Source organism: Musca domestica, unplaced genomic scaffold, assembly GCF_030504385.1.
Source record: "Musca domestica strain aabys unplaced genomic scaffold, Musca_domestica.polishedcontigs.V.1.1 58, whole genome shotgun sequence".
Taxonomy (NCBI): Eukaryota; Metazoa; Arthropoda; class Insecta; order Diptera; family Muscidae; genus Musca; species Musca domestica.
The window spans coordinates 4,418,094-4,440,227 of record NW_026712360.1 but is presented as its reverse complement, the minus strand read 5'-3'; the positions used below and the strand labels follow the sequence as shown (position 1 = coordinate 4,440,227).

The 22,134-nt window shown below is 34.5% G+C and overlaps 1 protein-coding gene across 4 annotated transcripts in view; it reads left to right on the top strand.

Annotated features, from left to right (window-relative positions):
- The first annotated feature begins 8,798 nt into the window (after window positions 1-8,798).
- LOC101899557 (transient-receptor-potential-like protein) overlaps window positions 8,799-22,134 on the top strand; it is a 57,449-nt gene continuing 44,113 nt past the window's right edge. Inside the window, exons 1-2 of one of the 4 annotated variants that reach the window (XM_059128885.1) lie at window positions 8,799-8,920; window positions 20,696-21,269. In XM_059128885.1, the coding sequence (XP_058984868.1) occupies window positions 21,237-21,269 (33 nt within the window). In that variant the 5' untranslated portion in view covers window positions 8,799-8,920; window positions 20,696-21,236. Of the gene's footprint in view, window positions 8,921-9,008; window positions 9,396-20,695; window positions 21,270-22,134 lie in introns of those variants that run through there. The other 3 variants (XM_059128886.1, XM_059128884.1, XM_059128883.1) reach the window with 3 other exon arrangements.

The window sequence follows — 22,134 nt, the reverse complement described above, 5'->3', positions numbered from 1 at the left end:
AGAAGACCTTCTTCTGGTCTTCTATGAAAAGACCTTCTTTTGGTCTTCTATGAGAAGATCTTCTTCTGGTCTTCTATGAGAAGACCTTCTTCTGGTCTTCTATGAGAAGACCTTCAGATCTTCTATGAGAGAAGACCTTCAGCTCTTCTATGAGAGAAGGCCTTCTATTAGAAGATCTCCAGGACTTCTACGAGAAGCCGTGTCAGCTCTTCTCTGAGAAAGTCTCCAACTCTTCTATGAGAAGATCTCCTGCTCTTTTATGACAGGACCTTTAGCTTTTCTAGAGAAGACCCTCAGTTCTTCTGGGAGAAGACTTTTCAGATCTTCTCAGAGAATACTTTCAGCTCTTCTATGAGAAAACCTCTGGGACTTATATTAGAAGATCTCCAGGACTTCTACGAGAAGCCGTGTAAGCTCTTCTGTGAGAAGGTCTTCAACTCTTCTTTGAGAAGGTCTCCTGCTCTTTGATGACAAGACCTTTAGCTCTTGAGAAGACCTTCAGTTCTTCTGAGAGAAGGCTTTCAGCTCTTCTAGGAAAAATCCTTCAAGTCTTCAAAGAGAAGAGCTGAAGGTTTTCTTACAGGAAAGCTGAAGTTCTTCTCTTTGAAAACTTGAAGGTTTTTTCCTAGAAGAGCTGAGAGAAGTCTCCACTCTACTATAAGAAAATACCCTCAGCTTTTCTTTGAGAAGATTTTCATTTCTCCGAGAAGATCTTCTGTGGGAATACATGTGAGAAAACTTTCAGCTCTTCTCCCTTATCTTCTGGTATTTTTCTTGGAAGACCTTCTTCTAAAATTGGATCTCTTATCCTAACAGGAAACCTCTTTCTCTTCTTGTGAGATAACCTATTGGGTTTCATAGACTTTAAGCTATCCGATTTCTATATGAAGACCTCCGCACACTTTCCTGCTATAATAGCAGATGCTCTTAAATGGTATGAGCTATGGCTTCCTATCTTCAAAGAGAGATTCATTTTTCCTTTTCTGCGAAGAGTTACTGCTATTTAATGAGGAATACTAATGCTATTCTTCAAGTAGAACTAATAATAACTCACAATTTTTCCTGGAAAAAGAAAGAACTTTACACCGTGAAGAGCAATAGCTCTTCCTTTAGGAGTACAGGAGAAAATTTCTAGTTCTTTGGGGAGAAGACCTCCAGCTTTTAAAAATAAGGAGATCCCTAGAATCTCTTTAAGAATATCTATCAGAACTTCTTAAATGAAAGCGTTTAGCTCTGCCAGAAGGAGAATGTTTTACATTCTTCTTATATGATCCCCTCTATATGTGAATAAATCCTCTATTCTTCCTTCAACTAAAACTATCTTTGTAAGACTCTCCGCAATTTCGAATTGTTTTCTTGCTAATATTTTCAGATCTTCCATCCAAAATTGGCTACGAGAAGTTTTGCGGTTCTTATGTGAGAGGAATTTTTAACTCCTTTAAGTGGCGCCCAATATGAACTATTTTTCTTTTTCGAATTCAATTATTTTGCTCCTTCAGTCAACTGATTTTTTTCTTGGAGAATATGGCCTTCTGGGATGAATATTGGCCACATCTCTTATATATTTTTCTAAGGGCCTTATATCTGCCATAAATTTCAAAATTCGTCAGATTTTAAATTAAAATTCATTCTCTCGCGCACCTTTTTTGAAACATATCCTTTACCACTAGTTCTCAGTACTTATTGCATATAAATTGTTGAGATCACATTCCCATTCATTTAATCAACCACTTGATTCAGGCAATCTTGCAATTTTCCAAGCATTTTTCCTTCCACTTACCCTACATGCATGCATCTAACTATCCTCTGTCAGCTACTTTTCTCTCTCTAGGTTTTTCCGATTATAGGCAATTTCTAGGAGAAGAAGACAAATCTTGTATCAACAATTCCCTGGTCAATTCCTATTATATTACTGTGTAAAACCCCTTTTTCCTGCAGTAATAGGGAGAGATTGCATTCTCGAGGCACACAGACAGGCGCACTCCCACACACACACACACAATTGCATTTACCATCTGGTGGATGATAGATGTCTTCTTCAAAGCACATCTGTACTTATTTTAAAAATATATTTCATCTTGATATTATTCCATTTCTAAAACTGGCATAATGCATTTTTTATGTGTCCAACGGGAGGGGAAGGAGGATCAGAAACCCAGAAACATTGCTTGTTGTTTGAGTAAATAAATCGAGAGAAAAAAACAACAAATCCTTAAAGAAAAAAAAATCTGAAATAGAAGCTATGATTTTCATGGCAACCATGCTGGGAATGTTGCCGCTATTGTTGTTGTTGCCGTTGCATTCGAAAGTGACTCAATTTCCACATCGCACAAGTCCTTGGATTTCCCAAAGGATTCACCAAGGGTTTTGGGCCGGGCAACTATTGCATTCGGCAAGGTTGTAGAGTACGTTTTCATGGTTATGGGTGTGAGTGTGTGTTTGTGAAGGGTTTCGAGTGTCTCCGTGTGTGTGTGTGTGGGTGTGTATTTGTGTGCAAAGGATACAAATGTTTATTTTTCTTAAAAGATGCTTTGAAGGAGATCAAAAATTTTTCTTCAGATTTATAAACATTCGTGCAACAGTCTTGGAGGGAGAGGGTATGGAAAAAAAAGCAACATCTCAACATTTGATGCAGCTTTAACCTGCAATGAATGAATGTAAGAGGGGAGAGAAAAATAAAGGCTAAAGCAAAGACAAAAAAATGGAAGAGATTGCAAATCCTCATATATCCTTTGCGGCCAAAGTCAATTCATTTCTATCTAATGCCACGAATGCCATATGAAATGCTGAGATTACTTTTGAGATTTCGAATATTGGGGGGAGGGGTAAAGATTTGAAAGTCATTTGAAATTAAGGACATAGAAAAGGTGCTTTATATATGGTGGATCTCTATATATAGTCCTTTACCAACAGAAGCATATCGAATCTCCTCCGTCCATAGAGGATTTTTTTAGAATCCTAGGTCCACACTGGTCCCCTGAAAGGTGCTATGGCTATAGAGGATGTTTTAAAGTTTAAAAAATTTTCTCTCTCAGTAGAAGACCCTTAAGAGATTCTCTTTTTATGGAGGACTCTCAAAAGGTCCACAGAGGGCCCTTTAAAGTTCCTCCATCGATAGAGGACATATGGATAATCTCTGTCCATAGGGGATCAGTGATTGGATATCTGTCACCAGAGGATATTTTAAAAGTCAACTGTCCTTAGAGGACCTATCAAAGTTCTCCTGTCCTTAGTGGACCGTTATCAAATCCTCTGCCCACAGCTAACAATAAAATTGTCTTTTGTCTATAAGGGAATTTTTAAGGATCCTGTGTCCATAAGGTACCCCTAAAAGGCAGCTTGGCTATGGGGACCTGTCATTCTAAGGTCTTCTCTTAATAGAAAACCCTAAAAAAATCCTCCTTTTTTGGAGGCCCTTAAAAAATCCCTCAGTCCACAGGGGGTCCTTAAAAGCTCCTCTATCAATAGAGGACATATGAAGGATCTCTGTTTATAGGGGAGCAGTTATTGGATATCTGTCACCAGAGGATATTTTAAAAGTCCGCTGTATTTAGAGGACCTATTACAGTTCTCCTGTCCTTAGTGGGCCTTTATCAAATCCTCTGCCCATAGCTAAAAATAAAATTGTCTTTTGTCTATAAACGAATTTTTAAGGATCCTGTCCCTAAAAGTCCCCTTGGCTATGGGGACCTGTTATTATAAGGTCTTCTCTTAATAGAAAACCCTAAAATAATCCTCTTTTTATGGAGGACCCTCAAAAAGCCCTCAGTCCACAGGGGTCTTTAGAAGGTCCTCGTCAATAGAGGACATATAAAGGCTCTCTGTATTGGAGGATTAGTGATTGGATATCTGTCAAATCCTCTGTCCGCAGCTAACAATAAAATTGTATTGTGTCTATAAAGGAATTTTTAAGGATCCTGTGTCCATAAGGGAACCCTAAAATACCCCTTGGCTATGGGGACCAGGTCTTCTATTAATAGAAAACCCTAGAAAAATCCTCTTTTCCGTCAATATAGGACATATAAAGGCTCTCTGTATTGGAGGATCAGTGATTGGTTCTCAGTCCATATAGGTCCTCTGTCCTTAAAGTCCAATTAAAGTTCTCCTGTCCTTAGTGTACCTTTGTCAAATCCGCTGCCAATAGCTGAAAACCAAATTGCCCTTTGCCCATAAAATAATTTTTAAGGATGAAATATCCATAGAGAACCAATAAAATAACCTTTGGCTATAGGGGACCTTTCGAAGTCCTCAGGGCCATAAAGAACCTTTAAAAAATATCCACCTTATAGAATCCCATTAAAAGATCCTCTTTCTATAGAGAACGCTTAAAAGGTCCTCCAGCACATTTACATAGAACATAATGAGACCTTTGTAGGGTCGCTTGTCCATGGAGATTCTGTCCAAAAAGGACCCTTCAATGGTCTCTGTCCACGAAGGACCCCTAAAGGATCTACGGTACATAAGGAACCTTTAAATGGTCTTAAGTACATAGAGAATCTTGTAAATGTCATTTGTGCCTAAAACAGCATTAGAGGTCCTCCACCTATCGAGTCCTTGAAAAGGTCCTATGTACACAGCGGACCTTAAAAGGTCCATTGACCAATGATGATCCTATGTCCCTAGAGAATTTTTGAGGTGACCTTTAAAAGGAAATTCGACCATAAAGAGCCTTTTGCAGGTGTTCTCTTAAAAGAGGACCCTTAAAAGGGCATCTGCCCATAGATGTTCCTTGACTGGTTTTCCGTTCCGTTAAAATGCTCCCCTTTATAAGTAGGACCTTAAAATATCATCTTTCAATGGAGGTCCCTTAAAGGGATTTCTGTGCATAGATGTCCTTTGGAAGGTCATGTACTCATAGAGGACGTTTAAGGGGTATCCTGTCAATAGAGGGACCAAAGGTTATATGTCCAAAGAGGACCTTAAAAGGACCTTTTGCAGGCCTTCTCTCATAAGAATATTCTTAAAAGGTCCTCTAGTCCTTTTTATGGTTTCCCGTGTATGAACTATCCTTTTATGGCCCTCGGTCCATAGAGCACCATGAAAATGTTTTCTGTTAATAGGGAACCTTTAATAAGTCCTCTGACCATAGAAGACCTTTAAAAGGATGGGTGTACAATGTGGACCAAGAAAATATACTTTGGCAATAGATGTCCTTTAAAGGGATTTTTTGTACATAACTGACCTTTGAAGGGTCCATCGGGAATCTGTAAAAGGTCCTCTGATCATAAATGACCCCAAAAAGGTCTCTCTCCATAGAAGACCCTCTGACTTTTAAAAGGCCCTTTGTCCATTGAGGCTGCTTAAACGGTCCTCTGTCTATGGAGGACCTTTGAAACGTTCTGTGTCCATATAAGGCTCTTAAAAGTTCCTATTTTCACAGGTTATTCTTAAAAGGGACATTCAACAAATCCTCTTCCATAGATATCTATAGACTACAAAGGTCTTAAGTCCATGGAAGATCCCTAAAAGGTACAGAGGGTCTTTAAAAGTTCCTTTGTCCATAGAGGTCGCATAAAAGACTTTCTGTATATAGAAGACCCTTGCAGCGATCTGTGTCCACATAAACCTCCTCTGTCTTTATATGAACTTTAAAAGATCCTCTTTCGACAGAAGATTTTAAAAAGGACATTTATGTGGTTATCTTCCTTAGATGACGTTTAATTAGTTTAATTTACACAGAGGACTTTGAATGAGCCTTTAACCGTTAGGAGGTCCTCTATGGATCGAGGAACCTAAATAGTTCTCTGAACATATGGGAACTTTAAAAGGTCCTCGGTCTATAGAGGTCCACCATCTATGAAGGATTTTGATAAATTCTTCTCTCCACGGAGAGTCCCTGAAAAGTCTTCCGTCCACAGGGGACCCTTTGTCGATGTGAGGCCTTGTAAAAAGTTCCTCTCTCTTTCGGGGACCCCCTGTCAATTGGTGACCTCTTAAACCTATTTTGTGCATAGAGTCCCGTAAAGGTCCTTTGTTTATAAAACACCTTTAAGGGGTCCTTTGTTTATGGTGGACCTTTAAATGCTCCTATGTCCTCGAAGAGGTCTTAGAAGATCCTTTTGCCATTGATGCCCCTTAAAAACGTCCTCGAGGACCTTTAATATATTCTCTGAAGTCATCTGTCAGACTCTTGCAAGAGTTTTTTCTTTTTATTTTTTTTTGTACCTCGACCCACCCTAATACACCTTCACTTCATATTACCTTCTGTTGGAATGCTTATATACTCTTTTGGGTTTGTCATTTGAAATAAGGACAAATCTGACCAACGTTGTTATGGATTAAGTGTCACCTGAAGTCACACACACTCTCATGTCTATATGAGTGTGTGTGTGAGTAGATATTTATGTTATGAGCATACATTTTAAAGCTTATGTGGTATTTTATTTAATATCTCCTCATAAATATATGACTGGGAAAAATTACAACCACATCAGATTTATTGCAGGATATATTGGAGAATATTTAAGGAATTGAATATTGCACCGAAAGGATTGGGATTTTTTTTTAACAGAAAAAAATCGCGAGACTGGAGTTCTTGTTTTAATAGAAAAAAATCGCCAGACCTCTGTTTGAGGTCTTTTTTTCGATAGAAAAAAATCGCCAGACCACTGTTCTAGAGATCTTTTTTCCTATAAAGAAAAATCGAGGTCTATTTTTTATAGAAAAAAAAAGTCGCCAGACCTCTGTTTCAGGTCTTTTTTCTATAGAAAAAAACCGAGAGACCTCTGATTGAGGTCTTTTTTTCTATAGAAAAAAACCGAGAGACCTCTGATTGAGGTCTTTTTTTCTATAGAAAAAAACCGAGAGACCTCTGATTGAGGTCTTTTTTTCTATAGAAAAAAGACCTCAAAAAGAGGTCTGAGAGACCTCTGTTTGAGGTCTTTTTTTCTACAGAAAAAATCGCCAGACCTCTGTTTGAGGTCTTTTTTTCAATAGAAAAAATCGCCAGACCTCTGTTCGAGGTCTTTTTTTCTATAGAAAAAATCGCCAGACCTCTGTTTGAGGTCTATTTTTTCTATAGAAAAAAACCGAGAGACCTCTGACTGAGGATTTTTTTTCTATAGAAAAAAATAGACCTCTAGAACAGAGGTCTCTCGGGTTTTTTCTATAGAAAAAAAGACCTCAATCAGAGGTCTCTCGGTTTTTTTCTATAGAAAAAAAGACCTCAAAAAGAGGTCTGAGAGACCTCTGTTCTAGAGGTCTATTTTTTCTATAGAAAAAAATCGAGAGACCTCAGTTTCTGAGGTCTATTTTTTTCTATAGAAAAAAATCGAGAGACCTCTGCTCTAGAGGTCTATTTTTTTCTATAGAAAAAAATCATCGGACCTCTGTTCTAGAGGTCTATTTTTTCTATAGAAAAAAATCGAGAGACCTCTGTTCTAGAGGTCTAATTTTTTTCTATAGAAAAAAAAAAATCGAGAGACCTCAGTTCTAGAGGTCTAATTTTTTTCTATAGAAAAAAATCGAGAGACCTCTGTTCTAGAGGTCTAATTTTTTTCTATAGAAAAAAATCGAGTGACCTCTGTTCTAGAGGTCTATTTTTTTCTATAGCAAAAAATCGAGAGACCTCTGTTCTAAAGGTCTATTTTTTTCTATAGAAAAAAATCGAGAGACCTCTGTTCTAGGGGTCTATTTTTTTCTATAGCAAAAAATCGAGAGACCTCTGTTCTAGAGGTCTATTTTTTTCTATAAATTTTTCTAAAAAATCGAGAATCCTCTGTTCTAGGGGTCTATTTTTTTCTATAGCAAAAAATCGAGAGACCTCTGTTCTAGAGGTCTATTTTTTTCTATAGAAAAAAATCGAGAGACCTCTGTTCTAGAGGTCTATTTTTTCTATGGAAAAATATCGAGAGACCTCTGTTCTAGAGGTCTATTTTTTTCTATAGAAAAATATCGAGAGACCTCTGTTCTAGAGGTCTATTTTTTTCTATAGAAAAAAATCGAGAGACCTCTGTTCTAGAGACCTCTGTTCGAGAGACCTCTGTTCTAGAGGTCTAATTTTTTTCTATAGAAAAAAATCGAGAGACCTCTGTTCTAGAGGTCTATTTTTTTCTATAGCAAAAAATCGAGAGACCTCTGCTCTAGAGGTCTATTTTTTTCTATAGAAAAAAATCGAGAGACCTCTGTTCTAGAGGTCTAATTTTTTTCTATAGAAAAAAATCGAGAGACCTCTGTTCTAGAGGTCTAATTTTTTTCTATAGAAAAAAGTCGAGAGACCTCTGTTCTAGAGGTCTAATTTTTTTCTATAGAAAAAAATCGAGAGACCTCTGTTGGAGGTCTATTCTTTCTATACAAAAAATCGAGAGACCTCTGTTTGAAGTCTTTCGTTTTTCTATGCAATGTGCTCAGACCATATGCATAATTTTAAGCGACCTGTATGACGTCTTAATATTTAACAATGTTTGACACTTCCCGCTAATTGAATTAGGCCGAAAGACCCTAGAAATGACCAGTAATGGAAAAAAATAAAATAAAACAAAAATAACAACAAAATAAAATTTGTAGAGAATATGGGTATTTTTTTGGAAGGGAGGGCCTGCGAGGAATGGGGAACAAACAAAATAAACGGCTTTGGCCATTTCATTCGTATTTATTTTTGTTGTTTTTATTTTCCTCTATTTTTCAACGGACCAGAAGGTATATATTCCAGTGCATTTTGGTAGAAATAGGCCATTGTTGAAACGCGGCGGTTAAAAGAAACAGCAATGGACGTTTGAAAAATAATAAAAAACAGGAAATACAAAAAATAAAATTAAAGAAATATTTAAAATTAATTAATAAAAAAATAACAATATATAGTGGAAATTAAAACAAAAATTCGCAAGTGGCGGGATTGTGAAAAAAATAAAAGATAATAAAAACTATTTTATGGTTTCCAATTAATCCCAAATTAAGAGCTTCGGCGTTTGGTTGTTCGCAGGTTTTAAACAAAGCGTATATATATTGAATAAAAGTAACAATTTATTTACATCTATAAAAAATTTAAAAAAAAAATAAACAAACAACCCATTCAACACCTTTTTCCAATTAAATAAATCCATAAATGCTGAAATAATTTCCAAGTGTTTGAATAAATATTTAATGCCAAAGTGTCAAAGTGTTTGTGCGAATTTTTTTTGTTCAAAAAATAAATAAATAAAAATCCCAATCGTTTCCATTCATAAATTCACTGACCATAACATTGCCATAGCCATTGAAGAGCAGAAATATTTCCCACGAATCCTGAATGATTTTCCGTTTTTTTAGCTGTAATTTTCAGCTGCAAAAAAAAACTCCGGTGTTAAAGTGTGATTTTTTACTGGTGTTCACTTTGATTTACATCATCTCCACATATGACCATTTTTTCATCGAAATTAGAAAATTACTATGCTTCGGTGTGCCAACAATTCAAAAATGTAAGTTAGAAAACAACAACAACAAAAAAGGAAAACAAAAAAAAATTGAAATCATCGAAGTGTGCGATATGCTTGCTGTTAACATGATTGTAAAGCAGATTGTTCCCATATGCCATTCAGCGTGGGATAATTGAATTACAAGGAGTGTTTTTCTAAAAAGACCAAAAAATTTGGAATTTTTTTCTATAGAAGAAAAAATATATAGATCTACAATGAGGTCTAGCTACCTGTAGAGAGATATCTGGATTTTTTTTCTAGAAAAAAGAAAAACTCACCTTCATAAGGGAAGGTATCAAAAAAGAAAAAAAACTTCAAAATGTAGATGTCTCGATTTTTTATATAAAAAAATACCTCCATAGGGGGAGGCCTCAAATTTTTTCTATAGAAAAAAGAACTCCATTGGGGGAGGACTCCAAGCAGGAGGTCTCGATTTTTTTTCCTATAGAAAAAAGGTATATTTCTGGATTTTTTCTTTAGAAAATAATCTAAGGAGAAGGTCTCAATTTTTTCTATAGAAAAAAAAATACTTTCAAGGAGAAGGTCTCGTTTTTTTCCTAGAGAAAAAATGGATGTCTTTTTTCTATGATAAAAAAAGCCGAAACTTCCTTCTTAGAGGTCTTTTTCCATAGAAAAAATTGAGATCTCCCCTTTGAAGGTCTTTTCTTCTATAGAAAAAATCGAGACAACTTCCTTTGAGGTCTTTTTTCATAAAAAATCGTTTTTTTTTTCTATAAAAAAATGGACTCTAAAGAGAGGTCGGGCGATTTTTTTCTATAGAAAAAACAGGGATCTCAGGCAGATCTATAGAAAAAAAAGTCCCTGAAAAAAAAAACAGGGACCTGAGACAGATGGACCTCAAACAGAGGTCTGGCAATATTTTTCTATAGAAAAAATGTACCTAAAACAGATTTATTAAAAAATCGCCAGACCTCAAAAATACCTCCAAAGAGGATATCTCGATTTTTTATGAAATTAAACATCAAGCAAGAGATCTCGATTTTTTTTTTCTATAGAAAACCAAAGATCTCCCAGTGGGAAATTTCGATTTTTTTCTATAGAAAAAAGACCTCCAAAGAGGAGGTCTCGATCTTTTCATAGAAACAAGACCTCTATAGGTGGCGTAAAAGGTCCTCTGTGTATTGAGGACCCTTAAAATCTTCTGTGTCTCTATATAAGGCGCTTAAAATGTACTCTGCTTTTACATGATCTTTAAAAGGTCATATTTTTACAGAGGATTCTTCAAAGAAGACAAAGACCTTCAAAGACCTTTAAATAGTTCTTTGTCCACAAATGACCTTGAATTCTTTTTCTATTAAAAGAGGACATTTAACAGGTGATCTATCTATTGAGTAACCTATAATGGTTCTCCCACCATATAGGAAACCTATAAGTACATAGAAGAGATCCTATATCTATAGAGGATCGTTATAGTATCTTCTCTCCATGGAGGACCCCCGGAAGATCCTCTGCCTTTCGAGGACAGTGAAAAGTTCGTTTGTGTAAAATCTTATGGAGGTCCTTTGTTAATAAAGAGCCTTGAAAAGGTCATTGGTGCATAGAGGACCTTTCAAAGGACTTCGATCGGAAAGAATCCTTGAAAAATTATCTATAAATAGGGGACTTTGGCAATGTCCTCTGTTAGCCTCTTGCAAGGTAAAATTAGGATACAGCTCTGTAACCTATTCGCGTTTGAATTTTTTTCAACTAGACCTACCCTAAAAGGAGATCTCGGGTTTTTTTCTATAGAAAAAAAAACCTCTAAGGAGGTCTCTGATTTTTTTTCTATAGAAAAAATGAGCTCTAAGTTGGTCCTAATTTTTTTCTATAGAAAAAATGACCTCTAAGGATGTCTTGATTTTTTCTATAGAAAAAATTACCTCTAAAGGGGTCTCTGACTTTTTTTCTATAGAAAAAAGACCTCGAATAAAAAGACCTATAGAAAAAGACCTCCATGGTAGGTCCCTTGATTGTTTATCTATGCAAAAAGAAGCCTCCAAGGAGAAGGTCTCCTTATTATTTTGGAGAAAAATAGACCTCTTAGGAGGAAGTGTCCCCCCCCTCCCACAAGTGGAGGTTTCGATAAATCCACCACCATATCTCAATTCGAGATACAAAAAGAGACTCCTATATCAAATTTGAGGATTCCAGCCTCACCACTTCACCCAATATGATATTTAGTGCAATTTAACACCATTCGTACAATTACAATTTCTCAATTACAGACACCAAGAGTGACGTCTATATAAAATTGTCATCTAATATTAAATTTAGTATCATTTTGTACTTTTCGTACAATTATAGTACACATTTCCAAAACCATCACTACATCTCAATTCTACATATCTAGAGGGACCTCAAGATCAAATTTGGGAATTCCAGCTCCATTCCTTCACCAAAACAAAAATTGTACCATTTAGTACTTTTCGTACAATTATAGTACGTTTTTCCAAAATCACGCCCATATCCCAATACCAGATACCCACAGACACCTAAATATCAAATTTGAGGATTTCAGTCCGATCCCTTGACCTTATATCAAATTAAGTACCATTTAGTACTTTTCGTACAACTATACAGGGTGAGATAAAAAAAACTGCAATAAAGTCAAACGCCGTAATTATTACATTTTTTTAATTTTATTGAATGAAAGCAAAAATTGTCGGAAATCAACTTTTAGAATAAGTTTAGATTATTCGTTCGAATTGGTCACCTTTGGCACGAATTATGGCCTTCAAACGGCCAATGAAACCGTCATACGCTGCCACAATGTTGCTCTGCGGTATTTTGGCCCATTCCCGGCGAAGCGCTTGCCAGAGGTGACCGACACTTTGGTATTTTTTAGTGCCAACCTTGCTTTCCAAAAAAACTGCAGACACAATAGTCCAACGGATTGGTATCCGGAGATTTTGGTGGTCATTGTGATATGGAAATAAAGCGAGAAACCTCATTTTGTAACCATTCTTGGATGGCGCGTGCTGACTACGATGGTGCTGAGTCCTGTTGGAATGTCCAAGGTCTGTGGCCAAAATGTTTACGTGCCCAAGGCTTTAATACGCCCTCCAGAATATTTTCGCGATAATATTCGGCATTTATTCTGATGTTCGATTATTACGAGCGGAGAGCGACCATCAGCTGTTAATGCGGCCCACACCATCACCATGGCCGGCGCTTGAGTTCTGGTGGCCAACCGAAGGTGTACATTTTCAGCCGACCTTTCACGATCATTTTGTTTCTTTACAAACTGCTGGACAACGAATGTTTTCTCATCGGAAGAAACCAAATTTGGCAGTTCACCACTTTCGGCCTAGCGAAGCAACTCTTTAGCTCTTTTGAGTCTATTTTCTTTGTTTTGCGGTGTAAGTTGCACTTTTGGAATTTGAAATTTCAATGGCTATACCCCGAATTCATTTTTTAATATTTGCCGGATGGAATATTGCGATATGTTCAGCTCACGAGCCATTTTTCGGCCTCTGCGACATGTTTCGATTAAGTTGCTTTTTTTTTCTTTTCGAACCATTTTTTTCTTCCGTCCACTTCCTTGACGTCGGGACGAGACGCAAAAGAGACACAAAAGATTTATTCACATTTAAATGCTGGAGTGCCCCAACGATAGCCACTTGTGGTTTTCCAGCCAAATATAAAGAAATCTTAATATCACGCTTGAATTCCATCACGAATAATTTTTTTTCTGGAAAATTCTCATCAAAATGCTTTTGTACGCTTGTAAACAATATCATGAGCTGTAACTGGAATAATTTTAAGAGCTGTCGGACGAGTGGCTTAGAGATGGCAGCAGTCTTAATTTGGTTGCATTTTTTTTCATCTCACCCTGTATACTCTCTATAGCTTTTATTGGAGGGTATAAAAAGCCCCAAAAAGAGGTCTGGTAATATTTTTCCGGAAAAAATACCTCAAAGAGGAGGTCTCTTATTTTTTTCTATGGAAATTATTATCAAATACCAAAATGTTATTATTATTCATGTGAATAACCCAATATTGCTGATATTCCCACGGAGAATGGCCTATTCGGAATGCAAATAGTAAATAAGTTCAATATTTGTATAAATATTTTGTTTTTTTTTTTGTCGAGAACGCAAATAATTGTGATGCCCTAAAAAAAAACTATGCCACTTTCACATTCACACACACACACACCCGATCGTTTACATACACACAACCATACACACAACCACATCATAACACAATTCAAACATTTACTTAACATTCTGCACCAGAGACAAGGCAAACACAGGGTATTTTGCACTTTCAGCCAGGCCATGTTAATAATAATCGGAAAATATATTTTTTTATGATATTTTTCGCATTTAAATTGTTGGGCACTAGTTGGTGTTGTTGTTGTTGCTGTTGCTTTTTGGATTTCATTAGCCACAAAAAGGAAAACACAAACAAACAAATAAATAAATAAATATTTTTCTCCATATATTTATGATGATGTTGTTATTGTTTTTTTGTTTCAATTGAGATTATGGTCATGATTAAGGATGTTTTTTTTTTTGAAAAAAAAAAAAAAAAAAATAAATAAAAAAGAAAAAATTATTTTCAATTTTTTTTTCTTTTTGGGTCTTCCACAGCATTTTATTTAACTGTGTCTGTGTGTGCGTTTTTTTATGCAAATTTTTTGCCGACGTGGCTTTTGTTGTTATTGGTTAAATATTTTCATTCTTTTTTCTGTGCAGTAATTGTAGGTCCAGCTTTTTGTTTGTTTATGCCATAAAATTTAATAAATGTTAATAACTTTATGTGCCTATAAGTGGCTATTTTATTTATAACCAACAACTATTTGTTACATCTACATAAATTAATACTCAATTAGTCCCGCAGAACAATAATAACAACAATGCAAACATTTAATAATCATCATTTGTTAATTTGATTTAATAATGAAATATTTATTAAACAGTGATAATTGTTTATTAAAACTTAATGCGTAAAGCAAATAGAGATTAAGTTAAGAATTCAAGGACAAAAATTATTTTTTTTAGAGAAAAAAAAATCCGGAAAACTGAGGTTGAAGTATTATTTAAAAAAAAATAAATAAATAAAAAAGCCGAAGGAGGAAAAGAATCGAAAAACTTCCTCTTGGGAGGTTTTTTTTTTCAAAAAAAAAAAAAAAAAAAAAAAAAAAAAAACAAGTAAAAAAGCTGTAAGTTCGGCCGGGCCAAACTTTGAATACCCTCCAGCATTTGAAACGAATTTGGAAATTCTTAAAAATTCCAATTCCAATGCAGAAATTCTGTTAAAATCTTAAAAATACCGAATGTAGCTGCTATATTAGGGTCTATACGACGACGTGAACATGCATAGGCAACTTTTGTTATAAACCATTACAATATGCAAATCCGAAACTTGAATAAAAAAATCGGTGAATAATGTTGCTAAAAGCATCAAAATACCGAATATTGGGAGGTGCCGTTATATGGGGAGGTCTTTTATTCTATAGGTCTTTTTTTCTATAGAAAAAAAATTTAAAAATTTCCGTAGAAAATTCGAAGGACCTCCTTTTTTATATAGATCTTTTTTTCTTCGTTTTCTATGGAAGAAAATCGCCAGACCTCTCCTCGCTGGAGGTTTTTTTTTTCTATGAAAAAAAATCCATGGACATCCCTTCGTTGGGGGTCTTTTTTCTATGGAAAAAATCTATAGACCTCCCTTCGTTGGAGGTCTTTGTTTCTATAGAAAAAAAGTCGATGGACCTCCTCTCACTGGAGACCTTTTTTCTATAGAAAAAATCCATAGACCTTCGTTGGAGGTATTTTTCCTTAGAAAAAAAATCCATCGCTGAAGGTCTTTTTTTCCTATAGAAAAAATCGATAGACCTTCCTCGGCTGGAGGTCTTTTTTCTATAGAAAACAATCGATAGACCTCCCTTCGTTGGAGGTCTTTTTTTTCTGTAGAAAAAAAATCGATAGACCTCCCTTCGTTGGAGGTCTTTTTTTTTCTATAGAAAAAAATCGATAGACCTCCCTTCGTTGGAGGTCTTTTTTTTCTATAGAAAAAAATCGATAGACCTCCCTTCGTTGGAGGTCTTTTTTTTCTATAGAAAAAAATCGATAGATCTCCCTTCGTTGGAGGTCTTTTTTTCTATAGAAAGAAATCGATAGATCTCCCTTCGTTGGAGGTCTTTTTTTCTATAGAAAGAAATCGATAGATCTCCCTTCGTTGGAGGTCTTTTTTTCTATAGAAAAAAATCGATAGATCTCCCTTCGTTGGAGGTCTTTTTTTCTATAGAAAAAAAATCGATAGACCTCCCTTCGTTGGAAGTATTTTTTTCTATAGAAAAAAATCGATAGACCTCCCTTTGTTGGAGGTCTTTTTTTCCAGACCTCAGTTTCTGAGGTCTATTTTTTTCAATAGAAAAAAATCGTCGCCAGACCTCAGTTTCTGAGGTCTATTTTTTCTATAGAAAAAAAAGTCGCCTATTTTTGTCTATAGAAAAAAATCGCAAGACCTCAGTTTCTAAGGTCTCCGATTTTTTTAGAGACCTCTAAAGGGTGCTTCTATAGAAAAACATATTTCCAGGGAAGTCAGTAACATCGACGACAATTTTCAGGATTTCAACTCTATTCCTTCACCCAATCCTAAATTTAGTACTGCTTAGTACTTTTCGTACAGTAATGGTACACAGTTTCAAAACCACCTCAATATCGTAATTCAAGATACCAACGGAGATCTCAATATTAAATTTGAATATTCCAGTCCTATGCCTTAGGCCAATGCCACATTAACTACCATTTAGTACTTTTCGAAAAATTATAGTACACATTTCCAAAAGAAGCTCTTTTTTTCAACCAAAGACACCAAAAGTTCAGGTTTTCAGATCTATCCATTCATCCTGACCTTATTTTCTATAGAAAATAATTGATAGATCTCCTCTATGAAGGTAATTTTTTTTTTGGAAAAAATCACCAGACCTCTGTTCTAGAGGTGTATTTTTCTATAGAAAAAAAAAATCGTCAGAAAAAAAATCGATAGACCTTCTCTTTAGAAAAATCGATATACTTCTTCTAGTGAGGTCTATTTTTATCTATAGGAAAAATCGATAGACCTTCTATATGGAGGTCAATTTTTTTCTCTTGAAAAAATATCACCAGACCTCTCTTTTAGAGGTTTATTATTTCTCTAAAAAATAACCAGAAAAAAAATCGCCAGAGAAAAAATCGAGAGACCTCTCTTTGAGGTCTTTTTCCCCCTTTTTTCTGTTCGTTGGCTTCACAACTTACTTTTGAGTGATTTGAGGGTTAAGTTTCAAATGAATTGTTTATGAAACCACATCACACTTGAATCAAATTTGCTGAACTCATGTTATTACATTTAATTACTCAAATTGTAATTTGTTGAAATACAAATATTTTGATAATCAAAAACAAAAAAAAAAAAAAAAAAAAAAAACAATAACATGCCATTTTACAAAATAAACACATTGAGATTAGAGACTACAAAAAATAATAATAATTATTCAAAATATTTCTTATTCAATTGTGGATTTTACAAACTTAAAAGCTCTCATCTTAGCTGCCAATATTTATTATCGGAAAAAATCCCATTATTTTCTTTTTTTGGTATTTCATCTTTGCATTGATCCATCACCGGTCATGTATACCAAATTTTGATGGAATACTTTATTTTCTGGTAGGCTTTTTCGCTCTTGGCTTCTTAAGTGTGCGAAGAGCAAATATTAAAAATTTAAAAATATTATTTCACGAGGCCCAATGGAACATGAAATATTCAGTCTCTTTTTTTTTTTGCTTTGCCGTATTTTTCTTGATCTGATTTTGCAATTAAAAAAAAAAAGAAAACTTGAAATTTCCAAAATATAATTGATTGTGTTTTTCTTTCATACATTTCAATTTTAAAATTATTTGGCTCCATATCCAGCTGAGTGTTACGATCATCCATGCCAACTTGTTGTTTTGTGTGTATGTCGAACAGTTTTCGTGGGGATTTATAAGCGCTAACAACGGAAGCTAAAAGACAGCAGCCAATGAAATTTGTGGTGAAAAAAAGTAAAAAAAAAATAAATAAAAAAATTTTTAATGCAAAACTGTGGAATATAGTGAAAAATATATAAATGAAAAAAAAAAAAATGAAATAAAAAAAATTATTAATTGAAAATACTATAAAAATATTGAGTTCAAAAAATGTCTGCGTAAATCCCAGTTTAAAGAATGTCACATAGTGCGTATGAGCTATATTTGATGGTGCATAACTCATACGCCACAGGAATATTAAGAAAATAAATACAATTTTTTTTAATAAAAAAATAACTCAAGAGGCCAATTTGTTTTTCCCAGAAAAAATATACCCCCGGGGCCTCACGATTTTTTTCTTTAGAAACTAGTTAAATATCACCAGTCGATTTTGCCAATACATCAGTGAAAGAGTAGTGAAATAACTGACTGACTGAGAATCAATGCCCAGATGAAACGGCTGAAGCCAAAATTTTGAAAATTTGCACGAGGACCAGTCTTTATGCCTAGGCCTGTGACAAGGCTGGGGTTTTGGAAATTAGTACTAAAATGGTACGAATAGTAATAAAATGTACTAAAAACTTATTAATTTGTTCTGGACAAACGGGATGAGTTGGAATTCTCAAATTTGGAATGAGAGTCACTGATGGAGTACAGGATAGATGTACCAAAGGTTTTTGAAAATATGAACCTTCAGGTTACCAAAAGTTCTAAAATGGTACAAAATTTCCAGAAATGGTACCATTTGGTATTATGTGAATGGCTAGAGCTGAGACTTGACATTTGGTATGAGAATCAGGATTGGAATGTAAATTTGGTATTTGAAGATGGTTTTGGAAATATGCACTAAGTGTGGCAATTGTACTAAATGGTACTAAATTTGTAACAGTTTGGTTTTGGGGTGAACGGATGAAGCTGGAATTTCGAAATTTTGTATTGGGGTCCCTGTTGGTGATGAATTTACAATAAAGATGTGGTTTTGACAAATGGGTACCTAAAGTGCATGAAAAGTACTAATCAGTACTATATTTGGTACAATTTGATATTGGGTGAGTATAAAGTGCTTGAAATCTGAAATTTGGTATAAGGGTCGCTCTTCATGTGTAGCCGGGTAAATGGAGGGGGTTCCGGGAAACTGTACTATTTTGTACGAAAATCACTAAATAGTACTAAATTTGGTATTGGCTGAAGGAATAGGTCTGTAATGTTGAAATTTGATAAATGTCACTGTTGGTATCTGCTGTTAAGATATGTAGATGGTTTTTGAAATGTGTATAATATGTGTGCGAAAAGTACTAAAAATAGTACTAAGTTGGGTATTGGGTGAAATTAGGTATTTTTTCTACAGAAAAAAAACCTCTCCGAGGTCTTGTGGTTTGTTTCTATAGAGAAAAAGAACTCTCTGAGGTCTTCCGATTTTTTCTTTAGAAAGAAGACCTCTCTGAGGTCTAGCGATTTTTTCTATAGCAGAAAAAATGTCCTCCAAGAAAAAACACCTCCAACAGAGGCCTTTTGATTTTTTTCTATAGAAAATAAAAAGACTTCGCAGAGGTCCTTGATTTTTTGAATATAAAAAATTTCAATACAGAGGCCTCTTGATTATTACCATAAAAATGGCCTTCCAGGGGCCTCCAGATTTTTTTCTATATAAAAGTCTCCCAAAGGCTTTCGAAAAAAGACCAGAGGCCTCTAGATTTTTTCTATATAAGATATGTCCTCCGAAGAACTCTCGTTTTTTTCAATAGAAAAATAACCCTCTGATTTTTTTCCTTTAGAAAAAGAACTTACAGGGTCCTTACGATTTTTTTCTTAAGTAAAAAAGACCACTCGGAGGCCTCTCGATTTTTTTTCTGCAGAAAGAGAAAGAACTCCGCAGGAATAGGTCTCTGGAATTTGCTTCAATAGTAAAATAGACCCCAGGAGGACCGCTTTTGAATTTTTCCTTAGACGAATAAAGTAGAAAAAAGACGTTTTTCAGACCTTACGATGCTTTATTTATAGAAATGTAGGTCTCGTGTGTTCTAGGCCCTAAGGGGTCTCAAGAGGATTTATTATTTTTTCTTTATATGTGTGTCTATATTTTCAAATGTTTTATGGATGAAAAATTCTTTAGGGGACCTTTGATATTTTATGAAGGAAGAAATTACCCCATTTTTCCATTAAAGGGGCTCCAAGTTGGCTTTGGGAGTATATCTAATGTGCTGTTTTGTCCTATAGAAAACAATTGTTTTCTGTAGCAAATTAAAGTCTTGAAAGGGAAAAAAAAAACCAAAGAAAAAGGCCTCTGGAATTTGTTTCTATAGAAAAATAGGCCTCAGAATTAGGCCTTTTGAGTTTTTTTCTTAAAAATAAAAAAATATATAAAAATAGAAAAAAGGCCTCTTACGATGTCTTAGTTATAGAAAAATAGGTTTCATGTGTTACTTCGATGTTTTCTTGAGCCTAAGGGGTCTCACTAAGTTTTTTCCTGCTGGAAACAGGTTTTCCAAATGTTTTCTCTTGAAAAAGGACCTTGATTTTGTTTAAAAAAAATACGACTCTAATATTTTTTATTTTTTTTCCAAGAAAACCAGGCTCTATGTTGGCTTGGGCAATTAACAAAAAAAAAAAAAAAAATAAATAAATAAATAAATAAATAAATGAAGTGCCTCTGGAAGCCAATCTTTCCTGCAAACAGAAGGGTCTCGTGGCTCCTATCTCACCTTGGGACCATTTATTCTGCGGAAAAATAGCCTTGGAGCCTTTTTTTCTTAGAAATAAATTTGACTTCCTTTTTTCTTGAGAAAGCAATTGAAAGCATCCCCGGGGTCATTTTCTTTTTTTTGAGAAAAAAATTGAAGGAACCATTGGCATCTTTTTCGTATAAAAATATATTTAAAGGTCCTCTTTTCTATAGAAAGTGGAGGGTTTCCATTTTTTTTCTATGGAAATAATGACTGTTCGAATACTGTTACCGAAAAGAAGTCCTCAAAGTATATTTTCATTACCCTTTGCTTAAAGAAAATATACACCATCTCTGCGTATGAGCAACATTTCGCCAGTCATTAATCATACGCCACATGTAACAAACTCATGTTTAATTAGTACTTAAAAGAGTTGTGTCAATCTAGTTCAGTACATCACTTCCTAAACGTATGAGTGATTTGATGAGTGTCATATATTTCATATCACTCATACGCAGGGTTTTCATAAAGAACACCCGAATTCTATGGAACTACATAAGCATTGTCACAACTCCAATAAATATTTCTCATTCAAATCTAAAAGTTCATAATTTAAATTAATATTAATATTCATATTAAATCTATAAAGAAGACTAGAAAGTCTGTAAAATAAAAATTTCAAAACAATTTGGTGCTGTAAAATTTACATTTTCCACAAAAAAATTCTCGTCATAAAAAAGTGTCATGAAAACCAAATGAAAGTGCCACTTGGAAAATAGTAAAACAAAGTTTTCAAATGTGAGTTTTATTTTGGCTACAAAACAGACAAAACATTGTTGCCAAAAAAAAACAGCGGATTTTGCAACACAGACATCTGAGAAAAAAATCCTAACAGTCTGTCGAACATCAGATGCCAGGTGACGTTTAACTGCGGATTTTTTTATGGGTTTGTGGAATTGAAAAAAAAAAAACCGAAAAAAGCAGACTTCCGTTTGCCTCGATGCCAAATGGACGGATGACCAAATGCGAGTCCTGTTTATTTTTTGGGTTTCAAAACAAAGTTTTTAATCTGCCAAACCCGACAACCATCATAACTGGCAACTCGAGCAAACTTCTGTGACATTTTTCCACAACAACAACAACATCGAAATTTCCATGAAATTCTAAGTCCACCAAAAACTCCAAACAAAATGGTTCTACTAAACCGTAAAGATCAAAAAGGTGTAAGTAATGCCAAACCAAAATAAAAATAAAAAAAGAAGAGAAACAAAAACCAAAACATGTAAAAATATTTTATTGTTGTAAATAAAAAAAATTAAATTTTTTTGTTGTAAATAAAGTTTTGGTTTTGTAAGTTTGAAGTAGCAAAAAAAAAAAAAAAATCATGAAAAACTTCAATGAGTTTTTCACATAGTTTTGTAGTAGAATTTTAAACGGTATTTTTCCTGGTATTTTTCTCGATTTCAAATTTTTTTTCTGTTGTCCTCATCGTAGCCAGTTTATGATTTATGGAATGTTGCAAAAGTTGCAAAACAAATAGAACCCCTGTAGCAATTTAAATTTAAAACTGAAAGTTAACAAGCCCTTAGGGGGGCGTATGCGTGCTCAACAGCACTCATACGCACCCCAGCTCTTCCCACACCCTTAGTTCACCAACAATTAATTATTTTCCCTTTCAAGTGCCCAACTGCCCTCTTAGTTTCGAAATTATTTAATTTAATTACAAATTAAATTATTCGAAAATATGCAATTTTGTAATCTCTCCCACACACACACACACTCGCACACACACATATCACTGACCATTTAAACAGCTCTTAATTTTTAATTCATTAAAACAAATCAATCAACTGGAAAAATAACTAAAATAATTGGATAAAGGATATGGAGGAGCAAAAAACAAATGGCTGTCATACAATGTTTGAAATGCATTCGGGGAATTTGCAGGATTTGAATGAAAAGTCATAGTTTAATTAGGGCTTGAGGGTAATTATCTCATAAGATAATGGGTGTCAAAACAATAAATAAAGAATAAATATAAAAATAACAATTAAAAAAGTAGAAAGATCGGCCGTGCCGAACTTTGTA